Below are 15,832 nucleotides of genomic sequence, written 5' to 3'. Positions count from 1 at the left end.
CTGCTGGAGAAGTGGATGGTCTGGTTTATCTCCAGGCTTTCGACCAACATTGAGTGATATGTCAGAGGAGGAAGGGGTTTGATGTATCCCTTAAACACTGAGAAAACCATCGAGTGATTTTCCCTTCCATCCAGGATAATACAGTGTTGTGTAACTTATAACAAGAGGGTTTCTAGGAGAAACAATTTAGTAGAGTTGAATCACTTCACAATGAAAACATCTCACCTGTAATTTCAGAGGAGTAGTGATATGTTGAATGGCACCATCACCAATGGGATTATTGTCAATGGCTGTGACTCATAGGGGAGGTAAATAAGGCATTTTGGTGATCCTGATTTTCCACAGTAAAGGCACAAACCTTCACGAAGCCTTCTTTGTCTTCTCTAGAGAGATGCCTACTGCCCACCTGCATGGGTTTGTCTGGATTCAGACTTAATGGAGAGGGCTGTGGTATTTTGCAAGGCTGTTGGTGGAGAGAGGTTCTAGGGTTGTTGCAAATAAGATTGGATGGGTAGCTGAATATATTGGGAGAGTGAGAGATTGTGATCTTTACAAGCTTGCTCCCCTTGTAATTACATTTTCAACCCTTGTTTGTTGGCAGTTTTGAGGGCAATGTCATTCCATCCACTCTGTGCTACTAGGGTGTGGGATGTTAGTGCATACTCAGCTGCTGTGTTCCCTTGGCATAAATTATAAATGTACGTGTCTACATCTAAGCCTCCGCAGGGTATTCATACGCATCCTTCAACCATTTTACGAAATCATGTTGTGATCTACGTAGACAATTGTTACTGTCCCATTCAACTTTTGCCCAATCGTGCATGATTTTTCATAGTTAATCGCAACTAATCAAAGAATTGACTAACAAAACTAGACAAATTTTTTTAAAGTGCTATCTATCTGTCTGTCTGTCTGTCCATCTGTCTCTCTGCCCGTCCGTCCGTCCGTCCACCCATCCATCCATCTCCCCACCCGTCAACCTGTCTATCTATCTGTCTGCCTGTCTGTCCATCCGTCTCTCCTCCCTGTCTATCTATCTGTCCACTCATTCGTCCATCTGTCTATCTGTCTGTCTATCTGTTTGTTTGTTTGTCTATCTGTCTGTCCTCTTACTCTATAAGAGTAAATTAGGTGTGTGCAGGGCTGTGTTTGTGTGTGGTTTTATAGCAGTAGTGTGAAAAAGTCCCCCTAATGGCTCTGGCATTATTATCACAGCCAATGAAATGAGGTGTATGTGAGAACAGCCAGCTGTGTGTATGTGGTGGGATAAGAGGCAAAAAACACACACACATACACAACCCTTTAAAATGGTGCCCCTGGATGCAGGTATGGTCTTATCAGAGTGCCCCCTTCATGTCTAATGGCGTGCTTTCTCTCTCTCTCTCTCTCTGTCTCTCTTTACAAATATTTAAAGGCAAATATTAAGCACTGACAAACTAATAACTAATTGTGGTCATGGGTACAGAGGTATTCAATAAAGCCCCATTTTCCCCATTTACTTTCCCCTCATCTGACACACTGCTTTCATTATCTCTCTCTCTCTCTCTCTCTCTCTCTCTCTCTCTCTCAGTTGCTGAGTCTCGTTCACCCCTATCTCTCTCTCTTTGAGATTGTTCTCTCTTAAATTACCTCCTCTCATTTTGACTCTCTGTGCTCTCTCTCCTTTTTTCTGTCCTTCCCTCTCTTCGTTGCTCTCCTTTTTTCTGGGCAGAGTGCCAGCCTCTCTTCCCTTGGTGCTTTGCCAATATCCCCCTCTCCTCCCCTCCCTAACTCTTTCTCTCTCTCTCTATTGCGCTCTCGCTGTCTGATTGATGGCCCTTTCATTCGGAAAAGGAAGAAAAGAAACCGAACGAGGGAGGAGAGCAGTAAAGCACTGAAAATCACGTACACAAAAAGGATATGAGCACACAACCAAGCATATATACACATGCATTGGCTCAAGGGTAATTAAATGTGAGAGAAAAACCATGTACAGTGGTGGGTGGGTGGGGGCACGTTCCTGCACATGTGGACACAAATAAATATAAATACACTACACACTCACCCAAACCAAGTGCAGCCTTTTATGGGGCATCTGTGGAAACATCCTGCAGCCAAAACTGTGCCAGTTTATTTTTTATACAATATCTTTCCTCTCATAGAGACCTAATACACACACACACACACACACACACACACACACACACACACACACATCAGTCCACCTCATATTTATTCAAGTTTTATATTCACACACTAAACTAGACAGATGGCCCAAAACTCTAAACATTGCCCCTTCACACACACACACATGCACAATACAGTACCACAGACTAAACCTAACTTTAATACAAACCTTTTGACTTTTTTTTACATTATTTATTTTATTTAGGAATCACTTATTCAACTGAGGGCATCCCCAAACTGCTGGGTACAATTTTGGTTATTGGAAATTGCCATGTTGCTTCCGAAAGTTTATGAACTCCATACTTCCGAATTACTGCAAGCGCCATCCCACATCAGATATTTTGCATGAATTCAAGTGTAAACACATTTCCCTCTAGTGTGCCTGATAGTGTGTTGTGTGAGCAACCTCAGAGACATAGGATCTGGTCAAATAGAAACCAGAAAGTAATCGCGTTCACATAAAAAAAGGTGAGCTTGATTCAGAGGTTGCATTTTCACTGTAAAATAATTTTTTATTCCAGTGACGTTTGGGTTAGGAGGTAGAATTAATAAAATATGCATTCCTGTTCACGATTACATCATTTACAACTAAAAATACAACTCGCTTTTGGCGCCACTCTTTTGAAATTTCACTCGGAAACTGAAGCTCACACATGCCCATACATTCAACAACACTTCCAGCTTCAGCCACTAGGGCAGTAATTTGAATTTCAGTAAGAAAATAAAAGTGTAAAGCACAGAAGTCCAATGAAGATCAATCAAGAAAACTAGTGAGAAAGAGCGCAATGTATCAGTTTTGCTTTTCAATTGCAATAAAATTAACATACCTGGTAAATACACACATTATGTATGTACTGTATCATGAAGACTAACTATATGGTTTATTCCATTTGTATGGAAGATAATTAACTACTGGACGCACACATAGCTACATGCACACACACTTTCAAAGCCGATCTATGCAAATGTGGAAACATATTCACACACATTCGCATAAAGTCTGGGTAAATACATGCACGTGCGCAAACACACACTCAGCAGGGCATCTGCACCTACTCAGGTCCTTTTTGATCAAGCGACAAAGCCATTATGCTAAAAGGTTGGCACCCTGGGATTTCCACACAAACTAGTGCACGCACACACATACATCTTGTTTTCCTTCTTCGTTTCTTTATTTCCCTACCCCACCTCTCTCTCTCTCTCTCTCTCTCTCTCTCTCTCTCTCTCTCTCTCTCTCTCTCTCTCTCTCTTTCTATCTATCTCTAAAACACACACAGTTTCATTCCAAAACGGTTACATAATTAGCAATCTTGTACACAAATGAGCTTTGTTTCGATTGTACTCACACACACACACAGACACAATCTGCAGATGTTCAGCATCACTGGTACAGTGTCCCGACAGAAAGACAACCAAACACTGTTTGTTCACTTATTTGCAGTCTCATATGGTAGGAGTAACAAAGAATCATTGTTATTTGCTGTGTATAACATCTGCACAGCATTATTCTACAGCCCCTTTTCTATGACATTATCATAAACTTATTTCAGCTAGAAGTTGCGAAACAAAATCCTTTTTAAAACAACCGTATTCAATTATAGATCGATCGATCGATCGATAGATAATCTCAAAATACACATACATTGATATGAAAGAGTTCCATGTTATTATGTGGCTGTATAAGACACAGAACCCTAATATAATGTTTTCTTTGCTCCTCGAGTAGGTATTAGAGTGCACTTAGAGGTCTGCTTATGTTTCTGTGCCTCCATCACTGCAATCCATCACTGTGTGTGTGTATTAGAGAGAGAGAGAGACAGAGAGAGAGAGGGGGAGTGAGACGTATCACAGGACAAAGAAAATAATTAAAAAGATGATAATAGTAGATTATGAAGGTGGTGTTTGTGTGTGTGTGGTTGTGAGAAAGTAATTAACTGTTCATGTGGTGCAGTGTGTGAAACACTTGTATGCCTGTTTGTGGTGTTTTTCTTAGTGAGACTATAATTAAATGTGTGTGTGTGTGTGATTTGCTCTGTTGCAAGGAGATTGAGACTATTCAAGCTTTTCAGCCCTAAAGAGCTCTCTCTCTCTCTCTCTCTCTCTCTCTCGCTCTCTCTCTCTCTCTCTCTCTCTCTCTCTCTCTCTCTCTCGCTCTCTCTCTCTCTCTCTCTCTCTCTCTCTCTCTCTCGCTCTCTCTCTCTCTCTCTCTCTCTCTCTCTCTCTAGCGCTTGCTCGCTCTCTCTTTTCAATTTAAAGTACTTTATTAGCATGATTGTGTTTACAAACAATATTGCCAAAGCATTAATACACAAAACAGATGAAAAGACAAAGAATAATAATAAAACAGTAAAAAATATAAATAGAATTAAAATAAGGTGCCAGGTAATAAATAAAATAAAAACTATAATAACAATATACACTATACAATATAAAATAAAACAAGCATTTAACAAGACATTATGAAGATAAAATGAAGGAAAATAAATACTGTAAATGAAGTACATTTAAGGCAGTGATTGGTTTTTGAGGGTGTGCACTTCAAAAATGTATTTTGCTGCAACTGATGCATGATCTGTTTCTGTTGAACTGGAAAACTGTAGCATGAGGTTTGAGAGTTTGTCAAGGTATTTCTCTCTCACCTCTGTCAATTTCTCACAGTGAAGGAGAATATGTGTCTCAACCTCCCCAGTGTCATAATGAGAACAGACTCGTTCTTCCTTTGGAAGCCATGTTTGTCTGTGTCTCCCTTTTTCTATGGCCAGACTGTGATCACAGAGCCTGTATTTGGTGAGGCTCCATCTCTGACCTCTTACAGTGTGCAGATATTCTGCTTTATTCAGATTATACTTTCTGTTTAGGGCCCAATAACATTCCAGTTTGCTTTGGTTTTTTCCTTTAATTTTCTCAATGGTCCAAATATGAATTTTTGCTTTCTTTAATGATTTGGTTTATTCTGATTTGTTTTTGTTCAGCAGTGCTGGTCTGAAACTGGTGTTTGTAGTTGTTAGCGGGTTTAGCATAGGGCATTGCCCTTAAACTCGTCTGGTTTTCTCTTTTAGTACATTCACTGCCAGAACAAAACCACCTGAAGTACTGATTTTTAGGCCGAGGTAGTCATAGTGTAGGGTGTGTTCTATTCAAAAACACAGACACAGAGCGCAGATAAATGGCTGAATTAATAGCTCTCAGTTCACATGCACACAGGAACATACCCACATGTTTACATACCAATATACAGTATATGGGAACATATCACAGACTTCTATTTTTTTTTTTAATTAAAAGCCAATTATAAGTTCTACAGACTAACGTTAACCCACATACTTCCCCTAAGATAAAACGTAATAATAATAAAAACTTTATTTCCTATTTTATGATTTCTTTCTTCCAAATTAATACACTAACGGATGATCTAATAAGGAAATTTTGAGAGATTTAGCACACTTTTGGGAACAATTTTGCCTCAAAACTATAGCTTAGTAAGCATACACACATGATGGGAGATGTAGCATTTTAAGAATAACAATTAATTTGACTAATAGTTTGACTTTATTGCTGCTTAGACATCATTGTCATGAATACAATCTAAGCTAAAACCTTTGGTGTGCATGGGAATTGAGAGGCCACTGCCATTGTCACTGTTTCTCTTTTTTTTATATATATATATATATATATATTACACTTTTTTTTTCTCCCAATTTGGAATGCCCAGTTCCCACTGCTTAATAGGTTCTCGTTGTGGTGCGGTTACCTCAATCCAGGTGGTGGAGGACAAGTCTCAGTTGCCTCAGTTTCTGAGACAGTCAGTCCGCACATTTATCATGTGGATCACTGTGCATGACACAGCAGAGACTCTCCGCACTCAACGCACAACTTACCATGGTCCCACTGAGAGCGAGAACCTCTAATCGCGACCACGAGGAGGTTACCCCATGTGACTACCCTCCCTAGCAACTGGGCCAATTTGGTTGCCTTGGATTCGAACTTGCGACTCCAGGGGTGGTAGTCAGCTTCAATACTCGCTGAGCTACGCAGGCCCCCACTGTTTTCTCTTCTAATCATGAGTGTGTATGTGTGCTTTCTTTCAGGCGGAGATTGTGAAGCGACTCAGTGCAATCTGTGCTCAAATCATCCCTTTTCTCTCTCAGGAGGTAAGCTGACAGTGATTGACAACTCTTCAGGGTTCTGGGGTTTTCTCCCACTGGGTTACACACACACACACACACTCACTCGTATGGCGAAAGCATTTAAATTTTAACAACACTGTCTCTCATTTCCATCTAATTAAGGAATGCTGATACCTTGCATTTTTTAACAAAGCATATACTTTTACTGCGTCCATTTACTGAAAGTCATCTGTGATTAAATTGACGAGGTCAGGTTGTTTGGCGGAGCAAATTCAGCTTGAATCCAGCATTACTGACCACGTGTACATGCACTAAAGATAACGGTTGATTTTCATTCTGAAACATCATGTAAACGAGAATGCCATTTTCCTTATGCTGTTTAAGAGATTAAGAAAAGCTGTTTAACAAACGTGGGTTTCTCCTGGAGAAAGTGGCTTATGTGGTCATGTAAAAGCATAAGCAGCGATCTTACAGGTTATTGCATGTGCATGTGCGTGAACAGACCAGATAACAAACGTCATAGGATGGAGCCAAACAACAAGTCAACACAGCAGAGAGAATTCAACATTTCTGGGGGTACAGTGGGGGAAATTACATGCACTGTCAAGTAAAATATTCACTGTCCCTCATGTTCGCATATATGCGCTAGAACAAAAGAGTTTAACCCTACTATTGCAGTGCAATTCCGCAACAGGTCGCGAGGAAATTGAGAAAACACAGTAAGAACGCTGGAATATCTAGAAATAAAGTGAAGCAACAGAGAATGAAATAGCAAAGTATTTTATCGGATACCACGTTTGTTATTTACACAAGCATCATGGGTAAATTATGTTGCTGTCAGTAAAGCTGCTTACTGACTGAGTTGCATGTATATGGGAGTAAAGAGAACGCTGCTTATACAGTGCATGTAAATAGGTACGCCACTTTCTGGCAATAAGCAACTTTTGGGTCATACAAGGGACCGTTCTTCCACAAATTACAATTCTGTAATCATTTACAAACCCTCACTCACATAAAAATCTAACTTGAGAACAATAAACAAATGAACAGCCCTGTAGAGTCACCCTTTGCTTATTTCCTTCACATTCATGTGGAGGACTTCATTTAAAACTCATTTTGGACCCATTATGCATCCAAACACATTCCATGCTCCAGTTCCCATGACAGGGATCCAACGATTCATTATCATCTTCAAAGCTTTGGAGCTGCAGTGCTCGTAGTCCACAGTGGGTTGAGTGAATCTACACTATGAATTAATATATATTTATGCATTTGGCAGACACTTTTATCCAAAGTGACTTACAGATCCCTTATTACAGGGACAATCCCCCTCGAGCAACCTGGAGTTAAGTGCCTTGCTCAAGGACACAATGGTGGTGGCTGTGGGTTTTGAACCAGTGTCCTTCTGATTACCAGATTACCAGTTATGTGCTTTGACCACTACACCACCACCACTCTATAGCTCTTTGCAACCTATCCATACTTTAAACCACGATACACTAAATATAAGGAATAAAGAACACTCACTCGCTCTGTACATCAAAAATAACCTCAGAAAAACATGCAAACTCCAGCGAGCTTCCTCACATCCTATTCCTGTGTTGGTGCATCCCATTCAGCAGTGATCATCCTTATGACCTATGTGTCACTTTTTATTTGTGTGTGTTAGTGTGTGTGTGTGCGCATGTATTAGTGTGTAAATGATGATGTGTGCTCTTCCTTAAATTGTATATTGTGTGTGTGTGTGTGTGTGTGTGTGTGTGTGTGTGTGTTTGTAAAAAGCATCAGCAGCAGGTTGTTCAGGCCGTAGAACGAGCCAAACAAGTTACCATGGCAGAGCTCAACGCCATCATAGGGGTGAGTGACCTCTGACCTCTCCAGACAGACAGATAGATAGACATAAGAGAGATCATTCAATTTGATCCCACTGCAGAATAACATCATTCTAGGTAATAAAAGTGTGAAATAATTCAACTGTTTTGAGAATAATATGAAATGTAGAAAGCATTGAAAATCTTTGTCTCTGTCTCTATGAGGGATATATCACTGGGCTTTAAGTGCAGTAACATGATCAGAACTCAGAGAGACAGAGGACTGCTGAGAGAATGTGTGTCTCTGTTACAGCGAAGAGCAAAACATTCTGCTCACTGGAGAGAAACAGACTTTATCTGTTTGTGATCTCTCCTCTCTTATCTTTTCCATCCATCCATCTCAGCAGCAGCAGCTCCAGCACCTGTCTCACCACACTCCAGGAATCCCTCTCACTCCTCACCCTTCAGGCCTGTCTCTGGGTGGCACGTCTGGACTGCTGGCCCTCACAGGAGCTCTGGGAGTATCCGCACACCCCGGCAATAAGGACGAACGCAATCACCTCGACCCCGAGCACTTGCGAGGTGAGACAGTCTCTACACTTATGTTTAGGCAAAGCATCTTATTTGTTAGATGTAGACGATATATCAGTTTTAAAATCCATTATCGGTCGACCTCTAATAGAATGTTTAAAAATAGAGAGAAAAATAGAGAGGGTGCAGTAGATGTGTTGAATTGGCGCATTAAATGGGATAAACTTCTGAAAAGCCTGGAGGCACTGATAGACTGGGAGGCCAGAAGGGGACTGCTCAATACAATAGATGTATTTTTATTTCACCCTGACTGGATTTTTTAGCATGACTTTGGCTTGTTATAGAATTGTTGACATCAATCCTTAACCCCACCTCTCTCTCTCTCTCTCTCTCTCTCTCTCTCTCTCTCTCTCTCTCTCTCTCTCTCTCTCTCTCTCTCTCTCTCTCTCTCTCTCTCTCTCTCACTCTCTCACAGAGAGTGCGCCCAGCAGGGTGAGTATCAAACTTGTGTTAGTGTATAAGTGTGTGTGTGTGCCTCCACTGTACTGACTTTGATAAATGAATCCAAATACAGAGCCTTTAAAGAGAAGAACGGGTTATGAAATCTGCTCGACCTTCCATGACTCCCTAAACAAGACTTTTCCTACCCTCTGCCATTATCACTGATGAAAACCATTCACTCTGTACTTTTTATGTAACAAACTATAATTCTCTGTCAATTTGTTGCATCATACAGTTGTTACCCTTGTCCTATTGTAGCAAACAGTGCAAAAGATCAGACTTGTTCATATAAAGGAGGAAGATTTTATTGCTTCCAGTCATAGGCCTGAAACAATCTCTACACAAGTTTGTTTGGCAAACACTTATAGCTACGCAAGGGCCTGAAATATATTCTTTTTAAGCAGGGACAATTCTAGGATTTCAATCTTAGGGGCGGGGTCAGCACCCACTGACTCTTTATGCTGTGCACTTTTATGCATTCCACTTTATTGCATAAATTATGTTTTGTTTTTCAGACTTTGTTTGCATAATTCAAGCTAGCCTGCTAATATTCATTCAGAATTTTGTCATTTTCTGTAATAAACTTTTAAGTCATAAAAATAACCGGCATCGTTTAGACAATATATTATCATTACTGACTATTTATTGGCAACACGTTTCATCTGTCCAAATCATTAAAGTTTTGGTTTTCCATTTATTAGCAAAAATATAGAACTTAAATCCACCATTTCGCAATTTTAAACTACAAAAACTGTGTTCTTACTGTCTTATCCATTGTGCGCAAGTGTTGTGTGCATGACTTTGTATTTGATGTCAAAATGTTAATTGTTGGGTGAACTTTTCCTTTAAAGGTTTTTAAGTTAAAGGAATATTCCGGGTTCAATACAAGTTAAGTTCAATCGACAGCATTTGTGGCATAATACTGATTACCACAAATAAAAAAGCTTTTAATAATAATTAAAAAAAAAGCAAAAATCTGGGTTACAGTGAAATACAATGGAAGTAAATGGGGGTCAAGTTATGAATGTTAAACTCATTTTTTCAAACGTTTTGCCACAAGACATGAACAATATGAGTGTAAACATGATTTTAGTGTGAAAATCACTTATGAACCTTTTCTGTGTAAAGTTATATAAAACCCTAAATTGACTGTAAAAATTACAATTTAAACAACTGTACAGCTCAAATAATAAACATGTTTTAACAGAAGAATTAATTTAAGTGCATTTATAAAATTATAAGCTTCACATTTCTATGTTTAACCCTTAAAAAAATGGCCCCATTCACTTCCATTGTAAGTGCCTCACAGTAACACATATTTTAAAGAAAGTGTTTGTGGTAATTAACATTATGCCATAAATGCTGTCGATTGAAATTAACTTGTATTGAACCCGGAATATTCCTTGAATAAAAAGCTTCTGCTGTTTCCTCAAAACTGAATGGAGCAGTTTGCCACAAATGAAAGCTGTTTCACCACAAGTGCAAAATAAAAATAACTCACAGGGGAAGGAGTCGCAACAGTAAGGGTCTTTGAGATGCTTTGTTGTTGCAGAGGATAGAGGAAGAAAATGAGGAAGTCAAGGAAAGGACTGAGTGAGAGGGAGGAAAGAGGGAGAGATTTCAGTGAAAACGAGTTTATTGGGAGAACTAGGCTTCTTGGTGGCCATTTTTCTCAACTCAGTCCAATGCACTTCCCGTTTGGCTCGTATAACTGCATCGTTGCAGAAAACCCATTGTTTGAAGTCACTGATCTGTGACCAGTTTTGCTCTACTGTTCATAATGATGAAAGTTAGGAGATATACATTTAACACTGAATAATGACCAAATGTTTTTGGACACTTCAGTGGTGATCGCAGACCAGAAGGATGTTTCTTATTGCAAAGAGTACAGAAAACAAGATTTAGTTTTGAAAGGTGAACAATTGAAGCCAAGGGATTCAGCTACCTTAGTTTCTTAAAATTAGCTATAGTTGAAGTTAAATACATTTTGTATTGCCACATATTAAACGACCTCTGATCTAAGCTTTTTGTAAGACAGTGTGCATTTAAATAGTACTCTCTCTTTCTCTCTGTAGAGTAAATCAGTGTCATCAACGGACAGTCAGGCAGTAGAGGATTGTCAGGGTCCGTCAGGGGTTTATTCTTCACAGACCAGCAGTGATGCCAAACGGAGACGGTGTGATGAAAAAGATGTCCTCCCTTCTCATTATGTAAGTTCTTTATTGCAATAGTCATACATGGCATTTGTCTCTGTGAATACAATACATGAACAATGTTACTTTTCACACAGTGTTTTATTTTAGTCATAATTTTGTGCATTTTGATCTAAATGACCTTTAACCAACATTTCATCATGACATTCATTAATTCTATAAAATTGACTTATAAAGTACATTTTACTGGGACAAAAATGGGACATTTATTTTAGTTAACAAAAATAACATATTTTATCATTTTTATATATTTTATATGCAAAATGACAAAAACATGTATCAAACTGTAACAGACCAAAATTTGACCAAATATTCTGAATAAAATATAAATTACTTGTTATAGCTATTTAAAGATGTATCAAACATATTAAAGATTAATATGTTTAATATGTAACATTAAACAACATGATATACCAGTGAGCTTCTGTAAGAGCATACTATGAATGTACTGAAGTATGAGCTACTTTTTAGAAGTTACTCTGTTGTGAATTCCTGACATTTAAACAGTTTATTTGAATATTATTTGAATCAATTGTTTCTTGGTTTTTCTTTCTTCTATCAAACCGGTGCAATTACACTAGGCTGGACTCAGAGGCATACTATAAAACAGTGCGATCTGCATTCATGTTTATCAGCAGAGAGGCAGTTATCATAGTGAATCAGCTGCTCAAATAACCTTTTCGACATCACAATATATTTATTTATTTATTATGTTAAAAACATTAAAATAATCATAAATAAGGGAGCTTTCACACTAGACGTTTGGTGCGAACCCGGGGTTGAATGACGTAAAAGTTGCATCTTTGCATGCACCTGATCGTAATTATTATGGTATAATGGATTTCTCCTACCTGCTTGTGTCCAAATACACCACTTTCAGAGAGCAGCTCACGTTCTTCACATCTCTTGCAATGCATCCGCTAATATTCATCACATCGTTGCACTTTTAATGCATCTGCGGGAGAAAACACAAGTGTTGTTCTATGCATGGCAAGTTTTCGTGGTAAATCCAAAGAGATTAACTTTAATACTTAACACTGTGATGTCTTCTTGAGTTGTTCTCTAGTTACAGTGGTAAACAGCTGCCGCTTGTACTCATGTTGATGACATAATCGGACCACACGTTGAACCCAAAAATATGATGTGAACAGAGACTGGACGGTCCAAGGAATCAAACCCTAAAATTATAAAGCTGTTACCATTGGAGCTGTCTGTTTTGATGCAGCGCTGCGGTAATGTTTTGTGATGTCAAACAAAGAAAATATAAACTGGTTAGTCCATGTAAGCATCCAGTGCATCTGCTTGAAGTGTACGTTGACATTTAAAAGAAAAACATTTAACAACGTGCATTGAAGAACTCACGCTGGGGGATCTGTCAGTACAGGAGAAACTCACGTGCAAAAGGGTTAATTAAAACTGTTTGATTATTGTCATGATGCATCTTTGTTATTTTTGTTATTCATTTCATTGACGAAATAAACACTGCCCATGCATCATATCTAGACATTTGGTCCTAGGGAGGAGGAGGGTTTCAGAGCTTTCTCCATGAACACGATTGCATTAAGTGTAACTTTCAGGGAAATGCCATGTTTATTTTTGTTGTTTGTAAGAGCTTAAGAAATTTGCTCACCAAAAAAATGAAAAAGTCTGTTAAAATGTACACACACTCATGTCGTTCCAAACCCCATATGATTTTCTTCTTTGGAACACAAAAACAGATGTTTAGCAAAATTTCCGAGCTGCTCTTTTTCATATTATGAAAGTAAATCAGGATGAGCTCAAAAAATCACAAAAAAGCACCATAAAAGTAAAGTGACTCATCCATTATATTTCAAGCCAGATTTGACGTCAGCGATACCAAATGGCATTTGCTTTTTACATGTCTTGTAACCGATTGCAAGACAGCATTTTTTAATATGCAAAAGTGCGAATGAAATTTAAGAGCTACAGTGGAAGGAAAGATTTTCAGCAAATGACAACATAAATCATGAGCATGTACAGATTAAATTGTCTTTGTTATTGTATGCATGTATTTTAAGGTTACTGTGCTCGACAGCACATCAGGTGTACTGCTTACCCAACACACAAAAACACATACGGGTAGTGAAAATGATGATGTGTCCATCCGGGCAGGTATAATTAGAGAGGTGATGTCAATAGGAACATCAGGCCATGATCACATCAAAGCCCAGTTACCATGGCAACAAAGTGCGTTGTCAACCCCATTTCCCAGAGATGGACGAAAGAGGTCAGTGAGATGTAGTGTGAGCTGTGTGATAGTGATGGACAAGGTGAGAGAGAGAAAAAGAGAGTGAGGGGGTTAGAGAGAGGGAAGAGTGTCCCCTGCTGTGATTGGTGAAATTGGCCAGGAGAGAGCAGGAAAAGGACACTGCAATATTATTCTCCTGCTTGCTGTCTTCTAGGACAGTGATGGAGATAAGAGCGAAGACAATCTTGTTGTAGATGTCTCAAATGAGGTGAGTTCACATGCACCATTAAATTAAAAGTTAATACAACACAAAACAATTTAACAGAACATTCTATATGAATATATCTGTATATATACTTTACAATTTAAAGAATATATTATAAATAAATATTATAAATATATAAATTACTGCATTTTAAATTGATCAGGATTAATGCAATACCCCACTCCAAGCATCAGACGAGAAGCTCTCAGCAGTCTTTTTCTCACTCAGTTGAGTGAACAGAGGCTGACATAATAATAGAGAGTGAATAAATGAATGAATGAATGAGATCTATTCCATTCTCATGTGACAAAAATAGGTTTTTTGGATGGCAATGGGAATTCAATTCTGATCTGGGCCACTTTCATATGTGGAAATAAATTAGATAAACATAAAATGTTTTGCAATGTGTCAATAGTAGTTAAAATGTTAATGTTAATGCATGGATTTAAGACAGAGGGTTCAAAGTTGTTCTAATTCCTATATAAGAACCAATTATGATATTGAATTAAACAGGGCCAGAACTAGGATGTAATCTCTATGGGGGCATTTTCTTTCTCCCCAATTTGGAATGCCCAATTCCCAATGCACTCTAAATCCTCGTGGTGGCGTAGTGGCACGCCTCAATCCAGGTGGCAGAGGAGGAATCTCAGTTGCCTCCATGTCTGAGACCGTCAATCCACGCATCTTATCACATGGCTTGTTGAGCGTGTTACAGCGGAGACCTAGCGCGTGTGGAGGCTTCACGCTATTCTCCGCGGCATCCACTCACCACTCACCACGCACCCCACCGAGAGCGAGAACCACATTATAGGGACCACGAGGAGGTTACACCATGTGAATCTACCCTCCTTAGTAACCGGGCCAATTTGGTTGCTTGGGAGACCTGGCTGGACTTATGACTCCAAGTGTGGTAGTCAGCGTCTATACACACTGAGCTACCCAGGCCCCCTCTAGGGGGGCATTTTGAACTTTAGGGTGGTGAAAAGTTCTCTATATGTCTGACCGGTGGGACCAGATAGCTTGTTAGATAATTTCACTTGTTACTTTTTCATTTGCTGTATCATCTGATCAAATGTTGTGCTTTGTCTCGAGGTGACTGTGTGTGTTGACTCGAACGTGTTTTCACTTTGCCTTGCCAGCCGTGATTTACATGATTTACATATAATTCAATCTCATTGTGGTCATCTATTTTGAAGTCAAAATACTGACATATGTTTGAAGTGCTTCTTCATTTTGGCACTAAATCGTCAGCACCTGCTGCAGATGCCTTGTGATTTGCTATGAGCTGATCACGACTGCTTGTTTATCTTCTCATATATGACATCATCAGAGTGAACATGCACACCCACCCACCCCAAGTAACAGTCACGTGCCCACTGCCCAGTCTATTCTCTGCTATCTGTGTCACCATAAACATATTTTTTTGACATTTTAAAATTATTCAGTTATCAGAAAGCCTTGCGGTTTGCATATTGCAATCTGTACATTTGCAATATTTTGATAATTTCTATATACTGTATAGTGCAGCCTTAATATTAAATTATATTATGAAATATCCCTTTTTCCAGGATCCTTCCCCTCCCATAGGTAGTGCCCCTCTTTCTCCACATGGGAATGGTTTAGATCGAGCTCCCATCTTGAGGAAAGAGCTCCCAGGATCCCCTAGTCCCACACCGGCCACCCCACCACACAGCCCCCCTCATGGGAAGAATAAGGACACAGCGCAAGTATGATAGCTATTCTCTGATGATTACTATGCCTCAGTTTAAATCCCTCGCAAAAAGTATTTGAATACCCTTGGACACTTTTATAGAGTGCATTGTAAAACAAAATATCAAACCAAAGGTATTCACTTATTTTTTTTAGTGTGGCTTAAGTGTCAAACTTTTTGGGGGCAATTGTAGTTTGAGAAGACATGCATATTTGCTTTCTTTTTGGGATCAATTAATGATATACAACTTATTGATTTAGAGCAAATAGTTATATCCATCTCTTGGTTCCTTTCGCAG

General features: G+C 39.0%; 1 protein-coding gene across 2 annotated transcripts in view; it reads left to right on the top strand.

The window, feature by feature from the left end:
* Positions 1-15,832, top strand: part of LOC127639687 (transducin-like enhancer protein 4) — a 63,745-nt gene that overhangs the window by 40,889 nt on the left and 7,024 nt on the right. The window contains exons 5-11 of one of the 2 annotated variants that reach the window (XM_052121842.1): positions 6,255-6,317; positions 8,076-8,150; positions 8,512-8,686; positions 9,111-9,127; positions 11,212-11,346; positions 13,773-13,826; positions 15,392-15,550. In XM_052121842.1, the coding sequence (XP_051977802.1) occupies positions 6,255-6,317; positions 8,076-8,150; positions 8,512-8,686; positions 9,111-9,127; positions 11,212-11,346; positions 13,773-13,826; positions 15,392-15,550 (678 nt within the window). Of the gene's footprint in view, positions 1-6,254; positions 6,318-8,075; positions 8,151-8,508; positions 8,687-9,110; positions 9,128-11,211; positions 11,347-13,772; positions 13,827-15,391; positions 15,551-15,832 lie in introns of both variants that reach the window. The other variant, XM_052121841.1, reaches the window with a different exon arrangement.

Source organism: Xyrauchen texanus, chromosome 48 (genome assembly GCF_025860055.1).
Source record: "Xyrauchen texanus isolate HMW12.3.18 chromosome 48, RBS_HiC_50CHRs, whole genome shotgun sequence".
Classification (NCBI taxonomy): Eukaryota; Metazoa; Chordata; class Actinopteri; order Cypriniformes; family Catostomidae; genus Xyrauchen; species Xyrauchen texanus.
Note: the sequence above shows the minus strand (reverse complement) of the source record. Positions and strands in the feature narration are given on the sequence as shown.